Source organism: Epinephelus fuscoguttatus, linkage group LG10, assembly GCF_011397635.1.
Source record: "Epinephelus fuscoguttatus linkage group LG10, E.fuscoguttatus.final_Chr_v1".
Classification (NCBI taxonomy): domain Eukaryota; kingdom Metazoa; phylum Chordata; class Actinopteri; order Perciformes; family Serranidae; genus Epinephelus; species Epinephelus fuscoguttatus.
The window spans coordinates 19,742,795-19,769,443 of record NC_064761.1 but is presented as its reverse complement, the minus strand read 5'-3'; the positions used below and the strand labels follow the sequence as shown (position 1 = coordinate 19,769,443).

The 26,649-nt window shown below is 40.3% G+C and overlaps 3 protein-coding genes across 4 annotated transcripts; 2 read left to right on the top strand and 1 right to left on the bottom strand.

Moving 5' to 3' along the window:
* Positions 1 to 1,121: 1,121 nt before the first annotated feature.
* On the bottom strand, positions 1,122 to 13,294 carry tmem38a (transmembrane protein 38A). Its single transcript, XM_049588672.1, has 6 exons — positions 13,035 to 13,294; positions 7,279 to 7,435; positions 5,917 to 6,101; positions 4,569 to 4,656; positions 2,384 to 2,501; positions 1,122 to 1,814 (listed from the first exon to the last, which is right to left on the bottom strand). Exons 1-6 carry the CDS (start codon positions 13,156 to 13,158, stop codon positions 1,611 to 1,613), a joined length of 876 nt encoding a protein of 291 aa, XP_049444629.1. The 5' UTR covers positions 13,159 to 13,294; the 3' UTR covers positions 1,122 to 1,610.
* Positions 13,295 to 15,528: 2,234 nt separating this feature from the next.
* Positions 15,529 to 18,313, top strand: smim7 (small integral membrane protein 7). The gene is made up of 5 exons (XM_049587637.1): positions 15,529 to 15,606; positions 15,833 to 15,874; positions 15,991 to 16,043; positions 16,150 to 16,240; positions 17,542 to 18,313. Exons 1-5 carry the CDS (start codon positions 15,581 to 15,583, stop codon positions 17,555 to 17,557), a joined length of 228 nt encoding a protein of 75 aa, XP_049443594.1. The 5' UTR covers positions 15,529 to 15,580; the 3' UTR covers positions 17,558 to 18,313.
* Positions 18,314 to 19,478: 1,165 nt separating this feature from the next.
* Positions 19,479 to 25,148, top strand: LOC125896238 (mediator of RNA polymerase II transcription subunit 26-like). Of its 2 annotated transcripts, none has more exons than XM_049588646.1 (3): positions 19,479 to 19,821; positions 21,994 to 22,068; positions 22,171 to 25,148. In XM_049588646.1, the coding sequence occupies exons 1-3, from the start codon at positions 19,750 to 19,752 to the stop codon at positions 23,737 to 23,739; spliced, it is 1,716 nt and encodes a 571-aa protein (XP_049444603.1). In that variant the 5' UTR covers positions 19,479 to 19,749; the 3' UTR covers positions 23,740 to 25,148. The 2 variants fall into 2 exon arrangements, with proteins under 2 accessions (XP_049444603.1, XP_049444601.1); XM_049588644.1 differs by having other exon boundaries at positions 21,991 to 22,068.
* The last annotated feature ends 1,501 nt before the right edge of the window (positions 25,149 to 26,649 follow it).

The window sequence follows — 26,649 nt, the reverse complement described above, 5'->3', positions numbered from 1 at the left end:
CATTTCCACATAGGTATGTGTACGAAGACGAGGCATCCCGAGGTCCATTCATTCCTATGGGTATCTCTGTGATATCCAATGTGCCTTCGAATCTCCTCCCCTCAGTAGAATTTTGGTGTGGAATTTAAAATAACTGAACTTTTGCGGTGGATTAAAGAGAGACTATATGACAGAAGAACTTGTTTTTCTAGTTTTAACATAATGTGAATCTGATGTTGTTCTTCTAAAATATGGTGATACATTTTATACAGTCAGATTGTCATTATGACTCGTTCAACCGTTCATACGTCTCTTTTAATTAAATATTTCACAAAACATGCCACGTACCTGGCAGATCCTGTTTTTGTCCCAGTAACATTGCAAGCGCATATTCCAAACTACCGGATGGCGAAAAACAGACAAAATTAACCTCTCTAAAGAAATGCACTTCCTGGCGTTGGACACTAGAGACATCATCCGTATATTTACAGATCTACAGACACCACTCACATACCTACATGGAAATGAGGTGTAAGTGCCCACATACTTCCATGGGCCTTTTATGTTGGCATCAATGCATTCAGTCAATGGCACTAGAGGGCAGAGTCAAAATTTTCTGACCACAATAAACATGGCGACGGTGGAGGTGGTCTAAATGTACCTTGTAAAAGAGGTAATGTTGTAGACGGCAGCGCTCTGTGCCATTGAATACATCACAACATGTGGATAGAGAATTCTTTTCACAATATTACCAATTTGTCTGTTCCACTATCTTTAAAATTTCTAGGGTATGGTCGTATCTAACTTGAACAACACTACAGAGCCCGCACAATCTGCTGTGGTACTGCTCTGTATCCATAAGCTTTAAGAAAATGTGCACATATCCAAACAAAATGAACACAGAGTACAGACAGAAGGCTCCATCTGTGTCCATATCCAACATAAAGCATAAATGAGCCAATACTTTGATCAAACATTTAAAAGCGATTCATATGTTGTTATAATATTTAATATCCCAATACTTACTGCTTTACCTAAAACTGGACCTAAACTAAAGTGACGATGACGTGAAACCCATTTATTACTTCTGAACAGTCAACATAGACATACATAATAAGAAAAGGAAATTAAAACCTCTGAGACACAGTGTTTGACTTGATTTTATTTAAAGACATGAAGTTGTCTTCATCGAAATGTAAAAAGCAGCAATGTTCTTTCACATAATGCTTTATTCACATTTGAATTTCTGATTGAGAGTCAGATTAATTTGCATTTTCTATTTCTTTCTGAACTGAGATAAGGTTTGTTGGACTCAGAGAAAATCACTGACACTCGGTAACACAGCTACTGATATGTAACGGAGGCCTAAACGTGGATCACCCCACCGTGTTGAGCACAGATGTTCACGAGCACATATAAATAAATAGGTTTCAAATGTCCAGGTTGGGCTGAAGTGTGAAACGTTTGCCGTGGTATTTACAGAGTCCTCGTTCTGTGTAAAATGCAGAAAGCACCATTTTGCTCTAATAGAAAGGGTCTCATTTGGTTGAACATCAAACTGCCCCTTTCCCTAGAAAGGAATGGGAGGTCCCTTCGTGTGGAGGCTGTGATGCAGTTTTCAGCTCGACGTCCTACTCGGCTTTCTTTGCCTTCCTCTTGCGGGCGCCTTCGCTCAGCTCCTCCTTGGTTTTGAGAGGTGAAGATGGGGCGGCGGCGGCAGCGTGATGATGGTCTTCCTCAGATCCTCCCAGAGGGGAGCCGAACAGCAGATGGCAAATCCAGGACTCAATGAGGGCGAAGGGGGAGCCGTGAGAGTGTCGGGCGGTCATCACAACCTGAGGGAAGACGATGTCAGTTAGAAGAGAGCAGCATAATGTTGTGATGAATAAAGGGACACTTCACTGATTTTACATCTCATCAGTTTCATTCATCCTTGGGAAAAATATTTCAGGAACTTTGTTAAGTCTGTGTTACAAACTCGGAACATGAAGTTTGTAGACATTAACCAGGCAGGGAGGGTCTAATGATAGATACTATTGCATTATGGGAACTGTGGGATTCAGCATGTTATTCTCTTACTTTGAAAAAGATTATCCACTGATTTATAGACGTCCCTTTCACAATGTAAGTCTAAGGAAAAAGGTCTTTTTGGGCCCAGTGGCATTGCATGATGGACTTGGCTTCAAAGCCCAGCACACTTCCTGGGGGCCTGAGGTATAATCTACTACGCAGAAAGACGGCACTGACATTCTTATTCCCACCTACAAAGCTCTGATTGTTCTGCTCTCGTCACACTGGGGGAATGCCATCCTCTATTAAGCAACACATTTTAAAAATTCAGGCTTAAAATAAATCAGAAAAGTAACAGTGTCGACTGCACTTCACACAGCAGCCATGATCTTACTTTGCTTGTGGCCATGAAGAGGGTGAAGAAGAGGATGAGGGTGCTCTTGGCCACTGGCAGCCAGTGAGCCTCCTGCAGGGTGAAGAGGATGGCTCCGTACAGACTGGCTTTGGTCGGGCTGTGGAGACAAAAGAGAATCTGTCAGTAACATCTGACTGCAGCAGGGATCACAATAACAATGACATGGGGTTTAGATTATATATTTTAGAGATAGAGAGGAAGATTAAAGCGTTAAATATATATCCTTATTTATGACACAAAGTGTGAAAACCAACAATTTGATCATTTTGGCATTTTCATTTCAAGGTCCAGGGTGTAAGCTCTGTGGGGATTCAGTGGTATCTAGCAATGATTGCCAATTACAACCGCTGAAACTTCTCCTGGAGGTTTTACCAGGAGCTGAATTATCCGCACAGGTCTCTTCCTCTCCAAAACAATCGGACCAGGTGATGAAAATTGGTAAAAACACTGGTTTGGTGCAGTTTGGTGCGGCGTCTGCAGTGCCAGTGAAGAGGTAGCTGAGCTGGAAGGCAAAGCTTCCGATTTACTGGTCCATCTATGTCCCAACCCTCACGTATGGTCATGAACTCTGGGTAGTGACCGTAAGAATGGGATCGTGGATACAAGCAGCCAAAATCAGTTTCCTCAGAAGGGTGGCTGGGCTCAGCCTTAGAGATAGGGTAAGGAGCTCGGACATCTGGAGGGAGCTCAGAGTAGAGCCGCTGCTCCTTCGCGTCAGAAGGGGTCAGTTGAGGTGGTTGGGCATCTGATATGGATGCCTCCTGGCGCCTCCCATTAAAGGTGTTCCAGGCACGTCCCACTCGTAGGAGGCCCCGAGGTAGACCCAGGATATGCTGGATAGATTACATATCTCATCTGGCATGGGAATGCCTTGGGGTCCTCAAGGAGGAGCTGGAAAGCATTGCTGGGAAGAGGGACATCTGGGGTGCTTTGCTCGGCCTGCTGGCCCCAGATAAGCGGATGAAAATGGATGGATAGATGGACGAAATAAAGCAGCAATGTGTTTCTCCTACCCTGTTCGGTACAATGCAGATGGCCTGCTTGCCCAGCACCTGCAAATGTGTGCACACCTATTTTCTGATGCAGATGTTAAGGAGGTTTTTCCTTTATCCACAGAGGCCTCTCCATTTCCAAAACAAATGGACCAGTTGAAACCGGTAAAAGCACTGAATGAAGCAGTTTCATGTTACAAAGCAGTGTTTTTCCAGTGCTGTTTGGCATGTCAGACACAGGCCGCCTACTAGCACCTGCTAATCTGTGCTCACTTTTTTTCTCTGATAACTTCTGATTCAGAAGTTCAGGATGCTTTGAAACCAAATTATCTGCTGAGGTCTCAAATGGGCCCAGTGATTTAAACCCATAAAAACACTAAACACTCACATATAAATAAATCAGTGTTTTTACGAATCTCTCATCGCTAAGGGACTGTTAACTATGGTGGCCAATGCAAGAACGCAAATGGCCCTATCTACAGCCAGTGTCTGGTTTGTCTGTTCTGGGCTACTGCAGAAACATGGCGGTGAAACATGGCGATGGGTCTGTGGACAAGGACCTGCTGCCTATGTAGATACAAACAGCTCGTTCTAAGGTGACAAAAACACAAGGATTCTTATTTTCAGGTGATTATACACGAAAGAAAAATGTTATTATTTTACTATGTTCCATTTCTGCCAATTTCTTCCCCTAAATCCTATATACCATGGACCTTAGATTAAATGTTTAATGGCTTAGTTGAACCTGGATTGAAACTTGAATGTTCCTCTGTAGGTTGAATGCATTCTCTTAGGCTAATCAAACCTCCCAAATGAAGTTTGTAAGACACTGGCATGAGGACAAAATCCAGGCAGCTTTTCTTTTAGGGCTGAGAGATTTTCATGTGACAATGACATTGAGTAAGTTGGCTGCATTACATGCTGGCAAATTGCCTTCTTTGAATCTACCACTGGAGGGTGCCAAAATCAAAATTTTCAAATTCTACAAATGGTGATTTCAACAAACCTGCTGTGTTTCTTAACAAGGCTGGCCATGTTTTGTGTCCCATTATAGTCACAGTAACTTTTGAGTTCTAGTTTTGCCTTTGAGGTTTGGTTAGAAACACCTGCGTGCTCGAGGAGGCAGTGATGAGTTCATGTTCCATCAGCAGCAGTGGGAGACTCAGACTTACAATGACATGTTGAGGATCTCGTTGGTCTCGGGCCTCCACACACCGCGCAGCAGCTGCTCAAAATTGGACATAAGAGCCACTCCAGACCCTGCAAAGATAAAAATAGACAATGGAAAAAAATGAGGACAAACACGTCTGTCTCAAGTGACTGCTTCAGCTTTCCTCCCCCATTTTCAACATGGACGCCTGCAGGGCCTCCTCACTGTAGCAGAGACCAGACCAGGACAGCCCTTTATATAGTTTTCTATGGATCTATCTCTACTGTTGGATAGTTTCACAGTGGAAATGTAGACGAAACATGTGGTTTAGGGGTAAATTATAAAGTTTACAGTATTCTACATGCAGATAAAGCATGACTACACAGCTTTTCACCAATGTGCTCCTTCATCATTTCAGAGAAGTTCTGGGTTTAAACATTAACATTGTTTAAACATTATTTGTAGACATTTGTGACACTTTCTTTCTTTCCACTTTCTTCATTTCAACAGATCAGATGTAGAATCAGGTCTACTGGTCAAGTATGTGTCTGCACATAAGGAACTAAGCTGAACTGACTTTATACCTCGTATTTTCATTATTTTCAAATGCCGCTAAAATAAAATTCAGTGATAGGTTATTGTTTGATTACTCGCATAATCAGGTTACTTCAGTGCATGTATTTAGTAGCTGTGAATGGACATCACATGTGCACGCTGGCATGCACGTGTGCTGTTCACCAATGTTGAAATGCGGTGGCTGTGTAATTGCTCTCTGTCACTCCATGAGTGCAGCTGTCAGCATGGAGAGCTGCTGCCAGAGTGAGCAGCAAACTGCAGGCTTACCAAGTACCATTAAATAATTTCTTCTGGGATAGACAGAGAAATAATCGAAGGCAACAATTTCGGTAATAGATTTAGTGTTAAAGTAATTTTTCATGTAAAAATGCCAAACATTCCCCATTTCGTTTTCTTTGTCTAATGTGACTGTGAACTGAATACCTTTGGGTTTTGGAGAGTTGGTTGGAAGGAAGATGTATGATACGATCATCTTGCCCAAACAATTAAACGACTAATTAAGAAAATATTCAGCAGATTATTAGTCATCAATAGTTACTTAGGCCTACTTTCTCCTTTTTCAGAATATAGTCACTAAACGTCTCCAAAAAGTTGATAACTGCATAAATCAGAGAGAGAAACAATCTCCACCGCTCTCCCTCAGGAACTATGTTGTTTATGGTCATAATAAATCTGTTTGTCATCACTCACAAACTATATATGTAAAGCAAGTTTGTAACACCAGCTGTCCAGTTATTCAGTGGTAACACATTTACGAATGTTATCAAATCACTTTAAAATCACCAGACACTGACCTTTGACGTATCCAGTAATGACCATGATGAAGAAGCCGTGGTGGTAGGCGTGGTGGGCGTGGTGAACACCTGCAGCAATCTTACGAGTGCGGACGACTTCCTTCAGGGCGACCAAAACCAGCTTGACAGGCAGGAAAGCCACGCATTTATAGAAGAGGTTCAGAGGGCAGTAAAAGATGAGGTACCTGAGAGAGATGGAGAAGAAGACATTAGAGCGAGGGGTAGGGAAGGCAAAAATCAAGTAGTATGTGTATTAAAAGGTGCTTTACAAACAAACAAATCAATGAAAACTGGTGTGACTGAGGTCTGGAGATTACCACGTGGGACTGGGACAGTGTTGCAGATATGCTGCATTGTTCAGAAGTCATTTTTGCTTTGAGTCCTGCAAATTAAATTCTATGTGTTTGTTATGATATCTAACACCTTCAAAACATGACAACAAAATGTTCTATAGATAAAGCTGGTGGGGGAAATTCATTTTTGAGGTTTGGCTGGATTGAACTGATCATTTAAAGATGTCTTTAAAGTTTCTTAACCCATAAAAAGCAGAAAAATTTTGTTCTCTGAACGAAGATAATGGACCTCCAAACAGTGGCTAGCAGGGCATCATTTGATCATATATATAGTCTTTTAAGTTAGATAAAAAGCATGAAAAAATGAGTTTTGATGGTCCTATTTACATGTGACAGTTCACCCCAAAATCAAAAACACATATTTTTCCTGTTATCTGCAGTCCAGATTGTTTTGGTGTGAGTCACTGAGTGTTGGAGATATCAGCTGTTGAGATGCCTTCTCTCCAATATAATGGAACTAGATGGCACTCAGCTTGTGGTGCTCAAAGTGCAAAAAAAAAAAATATATATATATATATATTTTTAATAACCCAACAGCAATGTCTCTTTCCAGACATCATGACCCGGTTACTCAAGATAATCCACAGACCTTGCTGTGAGCAGTTTCATCAAGGAACTATTGTCTTTAAACCAAACTACACCCACCAACTGTGTCACTGTACAGAAGGAAGCGTGCATTTACTGCTACCTCACCTAGCACCACTGAGCTAGCTAGCGTTAGAGCTCAGCCAAGCAGGATGCCGTCATGAGCACAAGCCTCTATCCATGAGTAGATGAGTACTTTCTCCTGCATGGTGATACCACTGGTACGTGTAGACATCTCTACAACCGAAATCTCCAACACTCAGCAACTCACACCAAAACAATCTGGACTGATAAATACACTACAGATAGGAGGAAAAATATGTGTTTTGATGTATTTTCATGTATGTATTTGGGGGTGAGCTGTCCCTTTAAAGCCGCATCTCTTCCCCAAGTTGGGGAAATGTTGTTCTGAGGACTTTCTCACCAGACAGCTGAGGCCAGCAGGATGTGGCTGTTGTGTTGGAAATAGTCGATGGGGCTGCTTCCAAGCATGATGTCTGCCAGGATGTAACTACCAAAGCAGTAGAGCATGGCACAGAGCCAGGAGGCCACGGGACTCCTGCGAGAAACCTCCACGGAGCCTGCAACACAGAGGAGGAGCTGTCAGTGACCGTTCCTAACACGCAGGGTGGAAATGAAAATATCGCAGCATGCAGAAGAGAGGGATTTGCAGTGTGTGTTAGATCAGGGGTGGAGGTGGAGGTGGTGGAGTTTTATGAAGTCAGTGTTTTATGTGTCTGAAGCTTCAAATGCTTTTTGAATAGCAGGTGTCACCCAGTCATTACACATGGCCCGTTTGAGATAGCGAAATACTAATAATGAATTCCATGAGAAACTGAAATTTTCTTGTGCATTTTTTTCCTGTTAAAGTATGTTTAAATGTGTCATTGGAAGAATAAGAGGGGTTTTCAGTCACTGATCATCACCAGTTACTCAATTTATAAAAACTGTGTATGAAATGATTAATTAAATAAAGTACATGATTCAAACAAAGAAGAAGAGGAAAGAGAAAACTGCTTGGTAAAATGATGCTGTGTGATGATTTAGAAATCTCAACAATAACAGAGTTTTTATTAGTAATTTTAACAATGTGGTTATTTTTAAAACAGTTTTACAAGATTATTGTTCTTTAATTTCACGATGACTTATAAATGTATCAATTAAAAACAATAATTGTGATAATTGTCTCCTTATCAATGGCCTGCTAAATCTTGATGGTCTAAATCTTGTTTTTTCTTAAAGTAAGAGTCTGTGGTCATGTCTGTTATTTTTTGGAAGACATAAGGGTCAGATAAGAAGCATCATAAACGTTCATTAAAACTTTCTGTCAGTTCCTAAAGCGCGGGACAGTTAACGATGACCTTTAAAAGCCATTATCAGTAGATCCCTTGTGTGTCTACGAGCTGTATCTTTGTCAACGCCCAGTCGACCACTTCAGGTCACGCCCTGATAATCCGCCTTTTTATCATAACCTAATATTGACTCAGGACTTCTACAGTCATCGAGCTGACAGTTTACCAACTCAACAGATGACTGAGTCTTTCAAGTGTACAGACTTGAGCAGAGCAAGGTGACAGAGACTCACTATATGTCAAGCATCTATACTATCTCAATACCATACTGTGACTATACCGGTCAAACAAGTGTACAAACTGGTTTACTGAAGGAACTTGTTCTCCTATGGGGCCTGCAGAAGACTGGAATGCAAATGTCATAAATCGAAACTGGAAGTTTTCTGCCTCTTATGGTGTGAGTGTGTCTGCAAGCGTGCTCTGTGCACTGCTAAAGCATATCTCTCTCACTTAATCTGCAACAACACACAGTCCTAGATTTCTTTCTGACACTGTAGCAAAAGGTACTGCTGTTGAGGCCTCTAAATCCAAAACTAGATCTCATCTTTTTGCCTTAACTTTCAGTTAGTTGTTTGTTCTTTGATTACTCAAAGTTGTGTACCTGTTACCATTATCCCTCCTGACAACAACAACACTTAAAACTTTCTGGAAACTACTGCATCACTACAACTCCTCTGTTTATTTGCTGCCACACAAGCACATTAGCATCCACGCTGCGTGTAGCTCACTCTCTCATTTATTTGCATGCTGTCTTTGTGTCTCTCCACTGTGCGTTTGTCATTTTCCTATCTGTGTGAATCATGTGCTTCAGTTTTGCCCCTGGCGTCTTTGTGAAGCCTGTTCTCTTTCCAGGTTACATGGCGGTGAGGAGGTCATGTGGCTCAGGTTCTAGCTGTTTGAAAACACCTGGAACCTGCTTCACATCCGCCCGAATCCATTTTCTTCATATATTTTTACAACATGTCTATAAATCTGCCATAATTTACTATGTTAATCTATTCTACACACAATATCTATTGCATGTCTGCTCTTCCTGAGGTTTCTGCAACTTTTCCCCTGTTAAAGTCTAATTTCTGGGAAGTTTTCTTCATCCAGATCAAGGGTAAAAGGACAAAGAGTGCTGTATACTGTACACACTGTAAAGCCCCTCGGGGCAAATTGTAGTTAGTGAAATTGGGCTACATAAATAAAACTGACTTTACCTAGACATATACATTGCTTGTGCCTGATTGTCTGGCTTATAACTGTATGCCATAACACTTTAATTATAACTCCAGTCAACCATTTGACCACTTTCTAAATCAGTATACAAGGTATGATAAACTGCAGCTAACTAAAGCAAAAGTGTTAATGCTTTGAGCTGCGTTACAATTAACTCTCACTGGAGACGCAAACATAATAATGAATCTTATGATGAATCTAATCTGAAACAAGGAACTACAGCTGTCAGATAAGTGTAGTAATGAATAAAAAGTGCAAAATGAAATGTTGTGGAACAGAAGAATAAAGTACGTAGTGTAAAATGTAAATGCTTAAGTGATGTAAAGGTCACCCCAAAGATATACTTTGGGGCCAAACTTGAATAAATGTACTTAAAAGTAACTTCCATCAGGTGTCCTGATACACAAAAACAACACATTTCCACTCCTATAACTCCTATTGTGTTCTATGCAAAGTAAGATATGATTTTCAGACTCTATCTATGATTCCATGTGGGCAAAGACTTCACTAGTGCCACAACAGTGTTAGAGACGTTCAGTAAATGGAGACGTGATCAGAGCGCGGCTGCTTCGCCGCACAAATCTCCAACAACAGGTGGGTGAGGGTGTCGTGGTGCGACTGGCGCTCAGTTTGAAGGCAATCTGATCCTGAGAAATGCCACCCTATAAATATATTCTGCTCAACTGCTTCTCCTTCCTTGCAACTGTTAGGCCTGTCTTAACCTTTGACCCCTCCTTTTCCGACACACACAAACACTTGTTTCTCCTCCCCCAGCTCATATTGACCCCCAAAACTCATTCATGTGCTCTTCTGACATGTGGTGTGAACGAGGATTCTCCACTCAGACACATGTAGGGAATGGTGAAGTAAGACGAAGGTAGGAAGTTACATACATGAAGTCAGCCTTGGTAGCCATGTGTTACAGTTGGCCTGAGTCTGATGAAATTATGGATTCTTTATTTTCATTCAATAGGAGATACAACAACAAGCCTATGTTGAAAGCAAAGTGAGAGAATCCCCTGTACTTTAATACTTTAATATGAGAAATGCGAGTGCCAGCATGGTGTTAGATTCACTTTTTGACACCCTTAAAACATTAGGGACAGTAAAAACTACATGTATGCACGTGTTTCCTCCACTTGTGACTCCACTCCTTTAACATAGTCACACTCACAATGGACAGTTTGATGTGATCTTATTTATTCTAATGTTCTTGACAAAACCTGGCGCCTACAATACCCACAATGCACCTTGACTACCTAAAGTTTGGTCTGAGATTCAGGTGTTTCATGCTAGTAGTGGCTGATGTAGCCTCAAGCAGAGATGTGGAGAGAGCTACAGAGGTGTGGTAACCTCACATCTTTCTACCGCTATGCCACCAGACTTTTTTCATTTTCAAACTTGTAGTCTTCAGACCCAATTGATGCTGACTCAAGTGACATCACTTGAGGCCAAGGGAATTGGTTTTGTTTCAGCATTGGAGGAGGCACATATGGGGGTCATTTGCAAGGAAATTTTGAGCATCAAGCAATTAATTTCCTGCATTCTGATAAATTTTTCTGCACCAATTTGGAGACATGTAGCTGCAGACACATGACGTTTATATCATACAGGACACGCCCCTACAAACCACTAGTACTAGACAAACCCACCAGCTCGATGGCCATCTGAACCCTGCTACAATGGTACACTGTAGTGAATAAACGAGACCAAATGTAGCAATAATCCACTTTATAATCCCTAATACACAAAGATGTGATTCACTTTATAAGTAACAAGATGTAACCCTTCCAGTTCCTCTTATCTTAACCGTAACCACCTCTCTTTTAACATATATCATAGCTAATGCTATCTAATTGCTAACTTAGCATTAGCATAAGGGATGAGATGTAATTGTAACCACCTCTCTTTTAACGTACAGTAATACTTCATAACTAGCACATTGCTAACTCAGCAATTTCATTGGGACTTCCACTTCCAGCCCAAGAAGCGAAGGGGGCTGATCGTGTTCTGACGTGTATGTATGGTGGATTAGTCATGTAGCAAGAGGGCGCGTGACATAGCTGCTCCAACTGCAGTAGCACCCACTCGCCAATCTGTGCCTTGATGCATAATTGTACGGTGTAAATTAAATTATGTCAAAATAAAAGTCTTCTGCTACTTTTTTTTGTTTTTATTGTGAGGGTGGCACATATTCTAGAGATTGAGAGGGATATGTCCCCGGCATCCCCCCCGAAAACTACACCTATGCTTGAGGCGGTTCATCAGACTCGCCCTGGAGACACAGTGCAGTACTGAGTTTCCCTTTGAGGGTGACACTGTAAACTAGATCAGATTATTGGAAAAGTTCATTTCAAAGAGAATATCCATTCATTTTCTGCTCATTTTAATCCACCCTCATAGTTACAACTAACCCTAACTACCAAACTAGTGCAGAGAGATGACTGTAGCTAGGCCAGAACCATATACTGTTCAAAGACAAATAATTGAATGTCAATTACCTTTCTACAGATGGCTTATGTTGCATGAATGTTTTTAATTGTGGGGACTCTACAAGTTGATCTAACATGTATAGCTCCAATATTTTCCCCACCGAGAGTGACTGGAGGATCATTGTTGAGGAAAATGTGGGAGATAATGGAATTGTTTGGCTACTAAATGCAGATTAAATATATCAAGGATTAGGTGGACATTTTTGTCTCATTGAAGCTAAAAATGATGTTTTGTTGAGTTTGAGATGTGTGTGTTCCAGCCATCATGGCTGAAGGTACAACTGAGATCAGAACAAGCCAACAGTGACTGAGCTTGTGTGTCAGAGATAACTTTTTTTCAGGTTTAGGAAAATCAGGTACACACTCCCAGAATCCTTCAGGTCATCCTGGGCTGCTAGCTCAACATGTTATTTCACGTTTCACATTCAGCTGCAGCCTTAAAGTGTGCGGCAGAGGGGCTTCAGAGGCCCACTGACACTGTCTATTTCAGGATCTTCTATTTATTGCCTAAGTCTCTGGTATGCACAGGCCTTTCTCTCAGGTTTCAATCCTCCTCGGGCTCTGTTGCTCAAAGGAGTTAAATCTTGGAAAATATCAGGCTTTACCCAAAGCCGAGTGGTTTAATCTACTCCAGTGATTTCCTCAGTGTAAATGAGGTCAGGCTGCTGCAGCAACAGACATTCCCTTGCACCCTTACACCGAGCAAGCAGAGCAGTAAGTGCTCATGCTGGAGTTATGTAACAGGTCATGCTTTATAAGGACTGGGCACTTTACAGATAACAGCCACAGAAAGTCCCTTTAGTGCTATTACACTGTGTAGTTATAGCCAGAAAATCTGCTTAAGAATTGTCTTAAAAATGTCAGGTTTTCATCTTAGAAAATACTTGCAAGCTCCTATGGGTTTAAATATTAAATTGCCATTATTAAACATGCTATTTGGATATATTTTACTGTGTGTGTTGTACATAAATGTATGTTTAAGCACAGGTCTGGTGAGTGTGGAGCATGTGCACCTGCCAAAACAAGCAGAAAAGCTTTTACATAATCATATTTATCAAATTATAAACCCTTATTAAGAGAAATAAAAGCAAAGAGAAAAGTGCAAACACACTGACCTGGCTCATACTTGAGGTAGAGGATGGACACGATGTAGTAAGCGAGATCAAACACGGGAAACATTCCCATTTTGGAGAAAACTTGGGCAAATTCGCCCAAATTAAGAGCCGCCAGCACTTCCATGTTGCCTGTCTGATCGCCGGTCAGTCCTGTTTTTGTTTTGTTTTTAGTCCAACTGCGCAGTCTGGATCGTGAAGCCCCCCCAAAACCCGGTCCACCGACTCTCCACCAAACCCCCCGGTCTCGACAGTGAAAGCCTGTGACACTCAAGCCCTCCTATTAATACCACTCATCTCCACAGCCTCAGCATCATCATCATCATCATCATCATCATATGCGGTCCTACCAGCTGCTCCGCTTTTTAGACGACAGGAGGTCTACATGTCAGCTGCTTGACATTTCTTTTAAAAACAAAAGGCTTGTCCTCCGGTGCTCATCATCGATATAATCGTTGTTTAACTGAGACACGAGACGCTGTTACAGCATGGAAACACAGCACAGCCCGAGACAAGCGTCCTAATACAAAGACTCATTCAGTCCCGCGAACACAAACATCCCACAATCCGGATCAGATCCTGCACCGCGGCTGCTGCAGACTCACAGCCAGCATTATGTGATATCACCATCTGTTTACATTCTCCCACATGATGCGGACATGATGAGAATAAAGGCGCAGTAAAAATAAGGAATAATCAGAGACTCCATTTATGTGTTTTGAAATTGATTTTATTTATTTATTTTTCTATTATTATTATTATTATTATTTTTTCTTTAAATATTTGAGAATAATAATCAGAGCAACGACCTCCGCGACCACCAGGGGGAGGCCAAGACACAAAATTGAATAATCTCCAAAATGTCCATTTCTTTTTCAGGAACTAAATAAAATGAAATACAATTTAAAAAAAACATTAAATTAAATTAACGTTATTGTTGTAGTATTTATTTGATAAAAAATGTGTTTGCTTTCCATCTGAAAGATCTCTCTCACCTTTGAATCCTTGTTTTGATTAATAGACACCAAAATGTGTACAGCTTTTGCTAAATATAATTAAGATCTTTGGCAGCTCTATGTATGTAATTCATATTGTTTTTTGATAATTAGTTTGTTTTAATAATTAGCCCCAGTTAAGCCAAGTTATTTTGCTTTGGTTTTTAATTCATACTTTGTATTGACACCAAAATCATTTAAAGTTCAAGGCCAAAATGTGGCTAATTCATATTTCTCTTTTCCATTATTATCCAAAGTTTTGAGATTATTTTGTTGCCTAAAAGAGCTGGAGAAATGTCTCAACCAAAAGAGACTAGGGCCAATTGTACAAATTATTTAAAAGGCGTAAATATCCCAAAAACTGGCAGGAATAAGAAGGCATCCATCTGAAATAAAAAGCTACACAAAGAGAATTCTGCTCTTTTTTTTCAGTAGCTATCATAAAGAATGGGTGTGTCCTGTCAGTCAACTGCAAACAGCTGCCCTTGGGTCAACAGGCTACATCTTACACAACCCTCTCTAGAATATACTGTGAAATTTTGGGGACTTTTTAAATAGGTCTATATATTTTATTCACACTCACAGCCTCAGCATAGTGATGATATATATTTTATTTTTTAATATTTTTTATATATTAACTACTGGTGTTAAACACTGTAGCCTAATGCACTCTCTATTTTTTTTACTTTTAATGTACATTTTCATTATGTACATTATTATTATTGCCTTATATTTATAAACTTCTATTTCATACTTCTGTTTTTACTTCTTACAATTCTCTATTCTTTAAATTGGAGCGACTGTAAGGAGTCACAATTCCTCCTCAGGGATTAATATTATAGTATTAATATTATATTAAGTATTTCTGATTCAGATTTTTTTTTTTAAATAATATTTACACCTTTACATTTCAAATTTCAAATCACCGTGTTCAACATTTCACAGACGGTAGATTTTAAGTCATTATCTGCTTGCTGTTGTTAAATCTTTGTCTGGTGATAACATACAATGTGAATTGAAACAATGCATATTTCGCATAAAAATAAAATAAAATATGAATAACATATGGCGCAATGTTGTCTGAATTTAGGAGTAGCTAATGTACTCTGATGGTTAATCCTGAGTAACAATAAAAAGCAGTTTACAAAACAAAAATCTACCTCTGACAGGTCTGAACCTGACGCTGCTATTATGGTTTTTTGTCTACAGGTGGCGCACATTGCTCAGGTAGAAAGTACATTTTGTTTTTTTCCCCCCTAATTTGTCCTTTCAGGCGAAGAATATCAGCTACTGCAAAACTGCCATTTCACACACCTCAACCATGCCTATAACCGCGACTTTTAGCATTTATTGCTGCTATAACTCAAAAACGCATGTCACAATTTAACAGGCGGAGAATGTCGAAGGCCCACCTGGCAGGAACAACCTGACAGTCAAACACCAGGGTATATGATCCTCAAAATACTCTGACACGCCATTGGTCAAATTCCTGATTGCGTGAACGAACACACGGAAGTTAAACGTCTCTGTCAGATTGGATGTGATGTTAACAAAATGATCGGAGATCTGTTGATATTCGGGTAATTTGTCCGGTTTCTGCCATATTTCACAGACGGATACGAATTTATTTAATCCAAATGTTCTTTATGTGTGTTGTTGTGCACTGTGTTGCTGGTTAGATGGTGGTTTATGAAGCTAACTAACAAGCTAGCTCGGCGCTAATGCCAGCTCACCAGCTAACGTCAGCTGGGCAGGTAGATATCACTGTCACTGTCAACAAACAGTTTGTCTCTCTGTGCTCTGTAGGACCTTACTGGTGAATGCAGGGGCTGTGCTGAACTTCAAGCTGTGAGTATTAAGTTGTTTAACACCTCACACCAGAGCTACAAAACAAAATAACCATGAAGTTTGTTAACAAAATGAGCAAATCAGTCAGTTGGAGATTAACTGTGGATGTTTTGCAGCAAAAGAAAGGAGTCCCAAGGGTTTGGAGATGAGTCCAGATCACCCACAACAGGTGTGTATGTGTGTTAAAGAGAGGCTGGGGGGGAAAAAACATGGAAAAGTGTGTGTGACATGCCAGTGCAGTTGTCAAAGCTCTGCTAAAATAATCTGTCTTTCAGGCGACAACATCAGAGAGTTTCTGCTCAGCCTGCGATACTTTCGGATCTTCATCGCTCTGTGGAACATCTTCATGATGTTCTGCATGATCCTGTGAGTAATCAACTTAAATGGACGCTGGTCATGTAGCTGTAGACATGTTGGACCTGATTGCGAACAGTCTGTGAGGAAATACTTGAAGGTCCAGTATGTAGGATTTATGAGCATCCTTTAGCTAAAATGGTATACGGTATGCATATTTTTTTATATTAGTTTATAATTAATTGAGTAGATGTGCTTTCGTTACCTTAAAACGAGCGGTTTAAATCTACACATGGAGCAGGTCCTCTTCCACAGAGTCTGCCATGTTGTTATACAGTAGCCCAGAAGGGACACACCAATCACTGGCTCTACACAGGGCCATTCCTGTTTCTGTGTTTTCCAGTCACCTGCTGTAGCTCTCCTACAAGCCTGACACATGGGAGAAGTTTTAGTTTTGTAACCTCACCACTCAATACCATTCATTCCTACACACTGGACCTTTAAATTGTAAAAATAGGGTACTTTAAACTAAGGATAAATCTGACAGTGTTTTTATCCCCTTAACTCTCAACAAATCCCATTAAAAGACCAAAATCAACAAGTATTCATCCAAACATGTACTACTAAAGAAAGATAAATCTTTTTGCCATAGAGCTCCATTGTTGCACATGACACAACTGAACACATCCATGTCAGAAGCCACACTGTCGCTTTGACTAGCTGACATGTTTATTCATTACGAAGAACACTGTGTTTTATTTTGTGTTATTCCCTCTACCCTGTCTTGCTGTTTTGAATACTTACTACTGCAGCACCAAATGTTTATTAATCCACATCTGAAAATAGTCCCCAACATATACACAGTTTAGTCCTGTTTGAGTAACGGTGCCTAGGTGTTTTAGGAAATTATTGAGCCGTTTTACAGAGGACTCTATGTATTTGTGACCTGTCTCTGGATATTGGCGCCTTCAGTGAGAACCAGTGGGCTTGAGGAGCCACAGACAGGGTAGGGAATTAGAAAATACTCAGAGACGGACCAATGCTGTGTTGATTCTTATGGGGTTTGTTGACAGTATAAATCAAAATCCAAACATCAGCCTCATCCTTCAAGGAATAATCTTTGTGTTGACTTTATGTCACAGTTGAGTGAAAACATTTTCCATGGTACAGAAATGAACATTGTGTTAACAGTTTCATTTGACACAATTTCAGACCACAGCAGCACATTAAATTATCCTTGGTTAGAGTATCCACAATCCAAATGCAAACAAAAAGGGACCTACAATAAACAACAACTAAGTTAAAAAGAGTCTTAGAAATGGGCTGTGAAGTTGTTGCTTTTCTAACTGGCTGAATTTCTTCAATCCTCACAGATTGTTTGGGTCATGATCATTATTTGTGGCGACTGGACTTCCACCAGGATGCTGATTTCCCAGGGTAGATGCTACAAACTTCTATGGGAGCTTGCTGTTCCTTTGGCCCTTTTAACTGTAATTATGCTCCATTTTCTTTACAACTCCAAAATGTGCTTCTGGCTGTACAGGAATTTATGAATCGCTGTATTTATTTTGTCTTACAGAGGTTGTTACATTTTTCCCCCTTTTTGTTTAAGCTGTAAATGCATCAGCACCTTTGCCTGTGCAGGATATGTGTTGTCTTGTACCCCTGTGCTTCATTATAGAACATGATTTTTTTTTTCTTCAGCATGTCAGTTTTCTTATTAAAGAAACACTGTTTTGTAAATGGACAGCCTTCACCAATAGGATAGAAATGTTTTTCTGGGACATGTTACCTGTGATTCATCATTTATGGTTCCTGCAGTGATCAAAGCTGGTGAATGACCTTTTCCCCAACCAAGATCATCTTGCTGAGATGTCCTTTTATCCCTTTTACTTGCACAGTCATCATAGCCCAGCTGGATTCAACAGACAAGTCAAAATGATAACTGTCACTTAGTGAACTGTACGTCCCCGCTGTACAAACATCGCAAAATTGTATGTCACTTCAGAATATTTTAATGCAGATTTAAAAAGAAAAATGCCATTTTCCTTTATTCTGGGGTACATGTGCTATAAGAAAATCTCTGTATGTCCTATAATATAAATGTGTCCTTAGTCTTAACAATAAATATACACCGTTTTCTTATGCAGTGTCTTTTAACTGAATGGCTGTGACTGCCTGTTGGCACGAGGGATGCACAATCCAATACTGAACTCATTCAGTGAAATGCATATTCGCCATGAGATGACTGATACACATTTAATACAGTTTTTTGTTTTGTTTTGTTTTGTTTTCAGTCATGAGATAATGGCTTTATACTTCCCTGTAATAATACTTCCTACAGCTGTACTATATCCGTACTGTATACTCATTGTAGATTGACACTGTACACTCATTCCACTATAACAATTTTTTGCAGTTATTACATGAGCAATTAACACACTTTATATATTTTTAATTTTTAAAATTAAAACAGTTTTCAATCAAACTCCTACCTAAGAATGCCACTGATTGTCTCTTGATAGGAAAGGGTCCTGGGTTTGAATCCACTGCCAGGTGGAAAATTAAGCTTCTCTGCTTGAAGTCAGAGGAGATTTATTTCTCCTTTCGCTCTTTAACAGTCGTGTCTTTTATTGCTGTGTATGATACAAACACTGTACAGTCTACCTTATTGCTTCCAGCTTCATTGCAACAAGGCAACAGTGCCATCAAGTGACAATGTAAGAAAAGAGCAATAGATAGGAAAATGCTTGACAGAGGACGGATTACCTACATGACAAGAAATAGAACAAAGAAAAATAGATTTAATAATGTATTTAAAAACGTGTGAAGCAGGGTAATCCTGGGTAAAATAAATAAATATTACAAATAATGTTTTGACAGATTTTATTGTTTAATGAGGGGGAGACAGTGGCAATATAGTGCTAAGCTGCATCCATAATTGACACTTTTATTTCAGTTTGTATTTTTGCATTTGTAGATGAGGAATTTTGCGATAATAGGAGTTGCATAAAAGGGGGAAGTATGTTTATAGATATATGAATAGCAACCAAATATCTTTAAAGCAAAGGTTTTGCTTTTTTTTTTTAACTGCACAATATTTTCTTTATTAATTAAGTATTTTCAAAGCCTCTCTGCACGTCCAGAATAAAGGTGTGAAATATACGGATCCATCTAAAATAAAATATGAAGAGCCTGTGCTGAGCAGACATCACTGTCTGATTTAAGGCCACTTCTTCCAGAGAACAATATCGCGGATATGAACAATTGGTTACGTAAAATTTTCCCATCATGCCTTGCGCGAGCGCTTCACAAAAAGCCCGATGACAAGACCGAGGAGGAGAAGGCTACCAGCCGAGGGGGGTAGCCGATTCCCGGAGAGGATTTTCTGCTCTCGTCGTCCGAATTATTGAGTCGTGGCGGCGGCGGATGAAAACAAAAATAAAAGCATCATAAAACATGGTGCTCAGTCCGAGAGAAGAGCTTCCGTCGGGCCTGTGAGTGTCGGCCGGTTCCCAACCGCCGCCTCTTCGGGGGATTCTGCTGTCTGAGTCCGTCCTGACCCGCGACACTGCCAGGCGATGACAGCGGCTACAGCCACTCCGCAGGTGATGAGAGACCGGCTGCTACAGGCCATCGACGGTCAGAGCAATGTGAGTATCACCGCTAGTTTCCAGAGGACGAGCTGGAGGCAGAAAGGCAGACAACAAGGCCAAACCGATTCCGGGTTGACAAAGTGGGGGCAGTCAATGTATGGCGAGTTATTATTTACTTGCTAATTAGCTGGCTAACATCTCTACTTAGCTAAAGTAACTAATGCCAGGCATTCCTGCGCCTAGCTAACTGACTTCAGCTGGCTAATGTTCATGTAGCCACGTTAGCTTATTTGTGAACACTAAAATGTCTCTGGACTGGAGACTTGCTAAACTGAGCTATCAGGTAGGAAGTGTAAATCTGGAGGTAAGTGTCCTTTAGTGGCAGAGATGGTGATTAATGAGGGTTTCAGTAAGATCAAGGCTTCACATAGATTTAATTATCACCTCTGTGCTTACCTTTATAAAGCTGATGAGATTACAGTGCTTTTCTGGCAAGATCCATGGTACAGACAGTCTGGACTGCATCTGATAAAAGTTTAACAAATTTTGGCAGAATGCAGGTATTGCCAGTCACTAAAAAGCACTTAAAAACACCATTAAAATTTCATAAGCTTAGCTGCAGCTGTTATTTGCTAACTTGGAGAAATGTAAGTATAACTTTTGCAGTATAATGTGTACTGGACCACTGTGTTCAAAGATTTAAGCACATAACTTAATGAGCTGATGTGTTTCCTTCTAGATATCCTTTGTTTAATTTAAATCAGACACTCAGATATTTGATACACCATACAAATGTCGCTTTTGGGGCTAATCCAGCAAATTAAACACCTGTCTAAACTAGGTACTTCATGCATTGATGAAAAAATCCTAATAACAAAGTCCAGTATTGTCATAAAGCAGTCCCCATTGATTTGCAACATTGCGTGCATTGGTCCTTCCTCACCAGACGTATTAAAGTGGTTGCTACCACAGTCGAATCTCTAATGGAGGACAAATCTACATCATGTTGTCATGGTATAAATACCACTACATCACCCAACCTTAGCAAGCTAAAGCTTTTGATTACTGACTTGGAGAAATGTAAGTATGACCTTTTGTGTTACTGGACCACTGTGTTCAAAGATTTAAGCACATAACTTACTGAGCTGATGTGTTTCCTTCTAGATAGTCTTTGTATAATTTAAGTCATACATGCACTCTCAGCTAGTGTTATAGTTGTCTTGTATGAAATCCTTTATTATGATAGTTATCAAGAACCTCATATAAATGTCCCTTTTTGAGACTAATCCAGCAAATGTAACACCTGTCAAATCAAGGTACTCCATTGCACTGATACAGAAACCCTAATAAAGAAAGTCCAGTAGTCCAGTATATAAAGCAGTCCCCATTGATTTGCAACATTGCCTGCATTGGTCCTTCCCCACCATAGATATTAAAGGGGTTACTAACACAGTCGAATCTCTCTTGGTGGACAAATCTACATCATGTTGTCATGGTATAAATACCACTACATCACCCAACCTTAGCAAGCTTAAGCTGCTGTTTACTAACTTGGAGAAATGTAAGTATAATTGTAGTATAATGTATACTGGACTGCTGTGTTCAACGACTAACCCAGCAAATTAAACACCTGTCAAATCTAGGCACTCCATGGCATTGATGCAGAAACCCTAATAAAAAAGTCCAGTATTGTCATAAAGCAGTCCCCATTGATTAGCAACATTGCATGCATTGGTCCTTCCCCACCAGACGTATTAACGTGGTTGCTACCACAGGCGAATCGCTGTTGGTGGACAAATCTACATCATGTTGTCATGGTATAAATACCACTACATCACCCAACCTTAGCAAGGGTGGTGCAGGTCCATATTAAAGTGAACAGGCCGCTATGGATAGTACTCTATCTCATTTGCAGATCTGAGTTTTTGTAGGGTAGGATAGAATAGTACATTTGCATGCATTCTCAGTTTGACATATGGAGCCTGAAACCAGTTGGAGTGCATCATGTCTTGACACACAGGTGCACATTTGAAAGTCTATTCAAATTATGTCCTGACCTTATAACAGCCATTCTTTCTCTCTAGGGACTGGTGTACATTAGGCCTGTGAGGTTCTGAATTACAAATTGCAACATCTACATACAGCAACTGTACTTTGATTCTGTTGCAATGCTGACAACATCATGATGTGTCAGGATTGTGAGTAATAAACGTGTGTGTCTTTCAGCAGATATGCAACATGGTGGTAGTTATGGAGGTGATCTCCTTTTTGGAGAAATATCCTATCACCAAAGAGGCACTGGAGGTGGGTGACATTCAGACCTACATTATGTGCATTTACAATAAAACGCAATTGTAACCAGTAAAATCATAGCTGCTGTTTAACATATATCTTATCTCCTTAAAGGAAACCCGCCTTGGCAAGCTCATCAATGATATCCGGAAGAAAACTAAGAATGAGGACCTTGCAAAAAGGGCCAAGAAGCTCCTGCGGAACTGGCAGAAGCTAATTGAGCCAGGGAAGGGTGAGGTGTTGTCTAAAGGACACACTGGTGCATCATGGTCTTCCAATGGTGGTGCTCACCCTTGTATCTCCGCTCCAGCTGCCACCACACCATCAGGTAAAACAGGTCCAGAGCTGAAGAACAGAAATGACTTCAACAACTGCTTCTCCCCGAAGGTGGAGAAACCGAGCAACAGGAAACGTAAGGGTGACCAGAAGGAAGGACAGCTCTTAACAGCCAAGATATCCAAAACGACTCTTAATGAGAAAATACAAAATTCCAAACAGCTGCCAACCAATGGAATTGGTGGTAGCTCTGAAATTTTTGCAGATAATCATGCACATCAGCCTTTAGACAAGGAGATTCCTGAGCCTTTGGACAATGACAGGCTGAATAAAATCCCAGTCAATGCTGTAAAACCTCATCCAAGTGCCCCAGGATACAGCAAGCCTCTTAGCACTTCGTCTTTGCTAAAAGCGTCAGTTCTGCAGCAGCAAGCTAGACAGGAGCAAGCTGTCTGTGGGGGGCAGAATCGACCCAGAAGCCCACGCTGTTCCTTGCACAGTCCTCAAACTCCAAAGCAGGAAGCTGGTGTCAAACAAACTACATCACAAGCACAGGGTCTTTCTAGCCCCTCGATGAGGCCTGGGCCTGTGGACACCTCTGGCCTGGGGCCTTCCACTCAGCCTTTCAATGGTTGTGTTCAGGGTTTGCACACAGACACTTCAGATTTGGATTCTCATAGCAGGCCTCCAAGTACATCTCTTTACAACTCATATGCCTCCTCCCGCAGTGATGTGGTCAGTTTGGAAGATGGTGCTGTAAGCAATACAGAGAAAAGGAAACGACAGAAATACAGGCCTAAGGACCATGTGATAAATTTAGATGGACAGACTGTAGAAGACGGCACAAAACCAGTCAGGTTAAAAGACAGAAGACTGACATTTGACCCCGTAACAGGACAGATCAAATCCTCCTTTCAAAAGGAGCCATGCCAGGAGACGGAGGTCAGATTGAGCCACAGACCTGAATCTCAGCGGTCTGAACAGCCGAAGCAGAACCCACCAGTTCCTCCCAGTCCCTTCCAGCAGACAGACTGGAAAGAGCTGTCTAGGAGTGAAATCATCCAGTCGTACCTTAGCCAGCAAAGCAACGTGCTGACGTCGTCAGGCGCTCACACTCCTGGTGCACACTTCTTCATGACAGAGTTCTTGAAAAAAGAGGAACACCGAGGTACAGATGTCAAGACAACTCACGTGTTGGCACCAGAACCCCCATCCAGTGATTTACCAGGGATTAGCAGAGAGGTCATCGATGCAGACCTGAACAGATTACACACACAGCACTGGTCTGGGGTTAACGGCTGCTATGACACAAAGGGTACTTGGTATGACTGGACTGACTGCATCTCTTTAGACCCGCATGGAGACGAGAGTAGGTTAAACATACTGCCGTACGTCTGTCTGGACTGAAACTGACTTTGGGCTTCTGAATTGGAAGTTAAAAGCTGCCTTCACTGTAAAGCAGAGCAACTCTGCGCATATGAAGGCACTTTATTTAAGTGTAAGCTGCTGTTTTGCACCGTTGATGAAAGTGGAGTCAATGTGCTGCCTGCTTGGGTGTGTGTGTGTGGAGCACACAGGGTGTGTAATCAGTGTTTTTATGAATTTTTGAACACAGCGCGAAGGAAAGAGGCTATGCATTAACTGAAATTGTTGGTGTTCATTAATTGTACAGATGAGTTCTCAATACCTGCCATTCTTTGTGTGGGAAAGAACACCACATTAAACTGCACAGCAAGGCTACGTTTTATTCGTCTTATGTTATCCACATGCCTTGTGGAATGTGACTTTTATGCATCCACTCACATCTAGTCCACAGTGCAGTATTTTTTCATTTGAAGTTTAGTTTTTAAAAATGTGATTCAGTCAGCTTTCAGTAGACAGAAGTGAGCTACATAAATGGAGCAGATATCCAACAGATGCATCTGTCACTAAAGTTTTTGAATCATCTTGAACAAGGCTGTTAAGCTGTTAAATTAACGCCATTTTCAAATAACTATCATCATTACCGTTTGTATTAACAACTTTAAACTGTTGTGAAAAAAGATTTGTCATTGCACCTTTAGAACCGCTGTCCCCTCATTTCTCAACTGTCTCACGCAGGTACTTTTCGCAGAGATAACAACTGACAAATCAGCTTTAAAACATTTGAATATTTTTCTTGTGTTGTGAGGTTTGACTGCTGTTAATAAAGTGACATGAAACTGCCAGATGTGACTGAGCAGTTTGGGGTGAGAGAAGAAAAGGCTCGTGTGGGGATTGAACAATGCACGCTTATAAAGAAATGTGGCTGTCATGTATGATATTTATTTACATTTACATATTTGTTTAAAGACTTATATACATGCTCAGACCACACTAAATCATTTGTTATATTTCTTTATTCAGAATTGGTTCAGCGATGCAACAGTCCAACCTTTCTCCTGCTGATACACCAGCCTACCTTTTATAGGAAAACCCTCCAAAATGACACATTTTGATAATGTGAACTAATTTTATTTTATACTTGCCTTTTCCCTTTACTGTGTATTTAGGCTGTAAAATATGAATTAAAATGGCAGAGCAGATTATGCTTCTAGCTTGCATCTTTGTACTGTCAGGAAGACCTGAGATATAAATTGACATGCTGGATAAAGTACTTAATATCATTCCTTTAGATATTGTTTGCCTTATGGAAACCTGTGTTTTCCCTAAAGACGGAGCCTTAGTGAATGTACAGAAATTAGCCTTTTGTGTTCAGTCGAATGCAGAAGAGAACATATTTGCTACTTTGTCCTTTAAGTGGACATGTTGATATGTGTTAATAAAAAAATGAAGGAACTGTGACTGTCTTCTCATTAAGTGTTTATCACAGGTTCTTGCCATCACTCACATTAACTGACAAATTGATTCCCACAGTGCGGGATCTGCGTTGGCTTTGCATGCTCTTCACTTTCAGATGAATTTTGATTAATTTTCTGGATACTCTGAACTTCCTGTTTGTGAGAAATTTTAACTGTTTCTGAAGCAATGTTTCCTTTCCAAATTCAGTTAGATAGATTCCATTTATCAAGTAGTTTAAAAGAAAATTAATGGCAACTTTTGATTTCGACTGGTTATTTTTCAAGCAATCTGGAAATCCATCAGTAAAAAATTCTTCCTTTAATCTACAATGTAGATTGCAGAATCTGTCTTGAGAGATTATTTTTCAAGTAAAAATACTGCTTGCCAAGCATTCCACAGTCCCCACATCTCAGTGATGAATATTTGCTGCTTTTCTTTATACAATCAATAGACTTACTTGACAAGAAACTGAATGTCTGCAGGATTTTGGAGCATTTATCAGACAAATAGAGCAATTTTACATTGTAATTAAATTGTTTTGGGCATAATTTTTATACTATTTGCTGACATTTTATTGGCCAAACATTTAACTTCAGGGCATATTCATATGATACAGCACTGTGGGTGATGAGAGGAGATGTCTTCTGTCAAGCATCATGTAAAAACACAGCTCATATAAAACAGTAAGACAGTCACTTAAGGTGCATGCAGCTCCCAAAGTTCTTCTAATTCATGTTTATTTGCAATGTTAATCCACTTCACTGTGGGGGTTTAGGTATTTAAAATACATGCTGTTAAATGGATTTCCTTTTAATGTTTGTAGTTACTTATGTAAGAATGAGAGGAGGAAGTTTAAATGTTTAGAACTGCCTGTCATAAAAGCTAAACTGGGAGAGGACCACTATATTCTTGTGTTAATTTCACACTTTGAGGTTGCAGAACATCCTCTTGTATGAAGAGTTTTCTTTTTACATGGAGAACAAACTGCTGTACAGTGGTTCAACCAGACTGACTGAAAGGGCAGAAAGAGACAAAGACACCTCTGAACAACAGTTCAATAGAGTATAAGAAATCACCATTCACTGGTTAAAACAACTGGAGGCTTGGCAACAAAATGTGTGCAGAGTTAAATAGGAAGGGCACAATAATTTTTATCCTCCAGAGACCCTGTGTCCTCATATGAGGACATTATATTTTGGGTTTACTGGACCTTGTATGTCATTGTGCTAAACTTAGACTCTAGTCCCCATTTTTTGAAACAAGATGGCAGCCATCTCTGCCAAGTCAGTCTGCAGCTGATCCTGACACGTAAGTGAACAAGGTACAAACCTGATCACATTTTATGGTTGAAACTTGTTTATGATTAATAACGCTTGTAGTTTGATATGACAACATATTTGACCATATTTAGCAACAATAACATGCTAAGATGCTGTTAATTAGAAAGTACTCGTTTGCAGACATTGGGAATTTTTCATTAGCTCTTTGAAGGACATA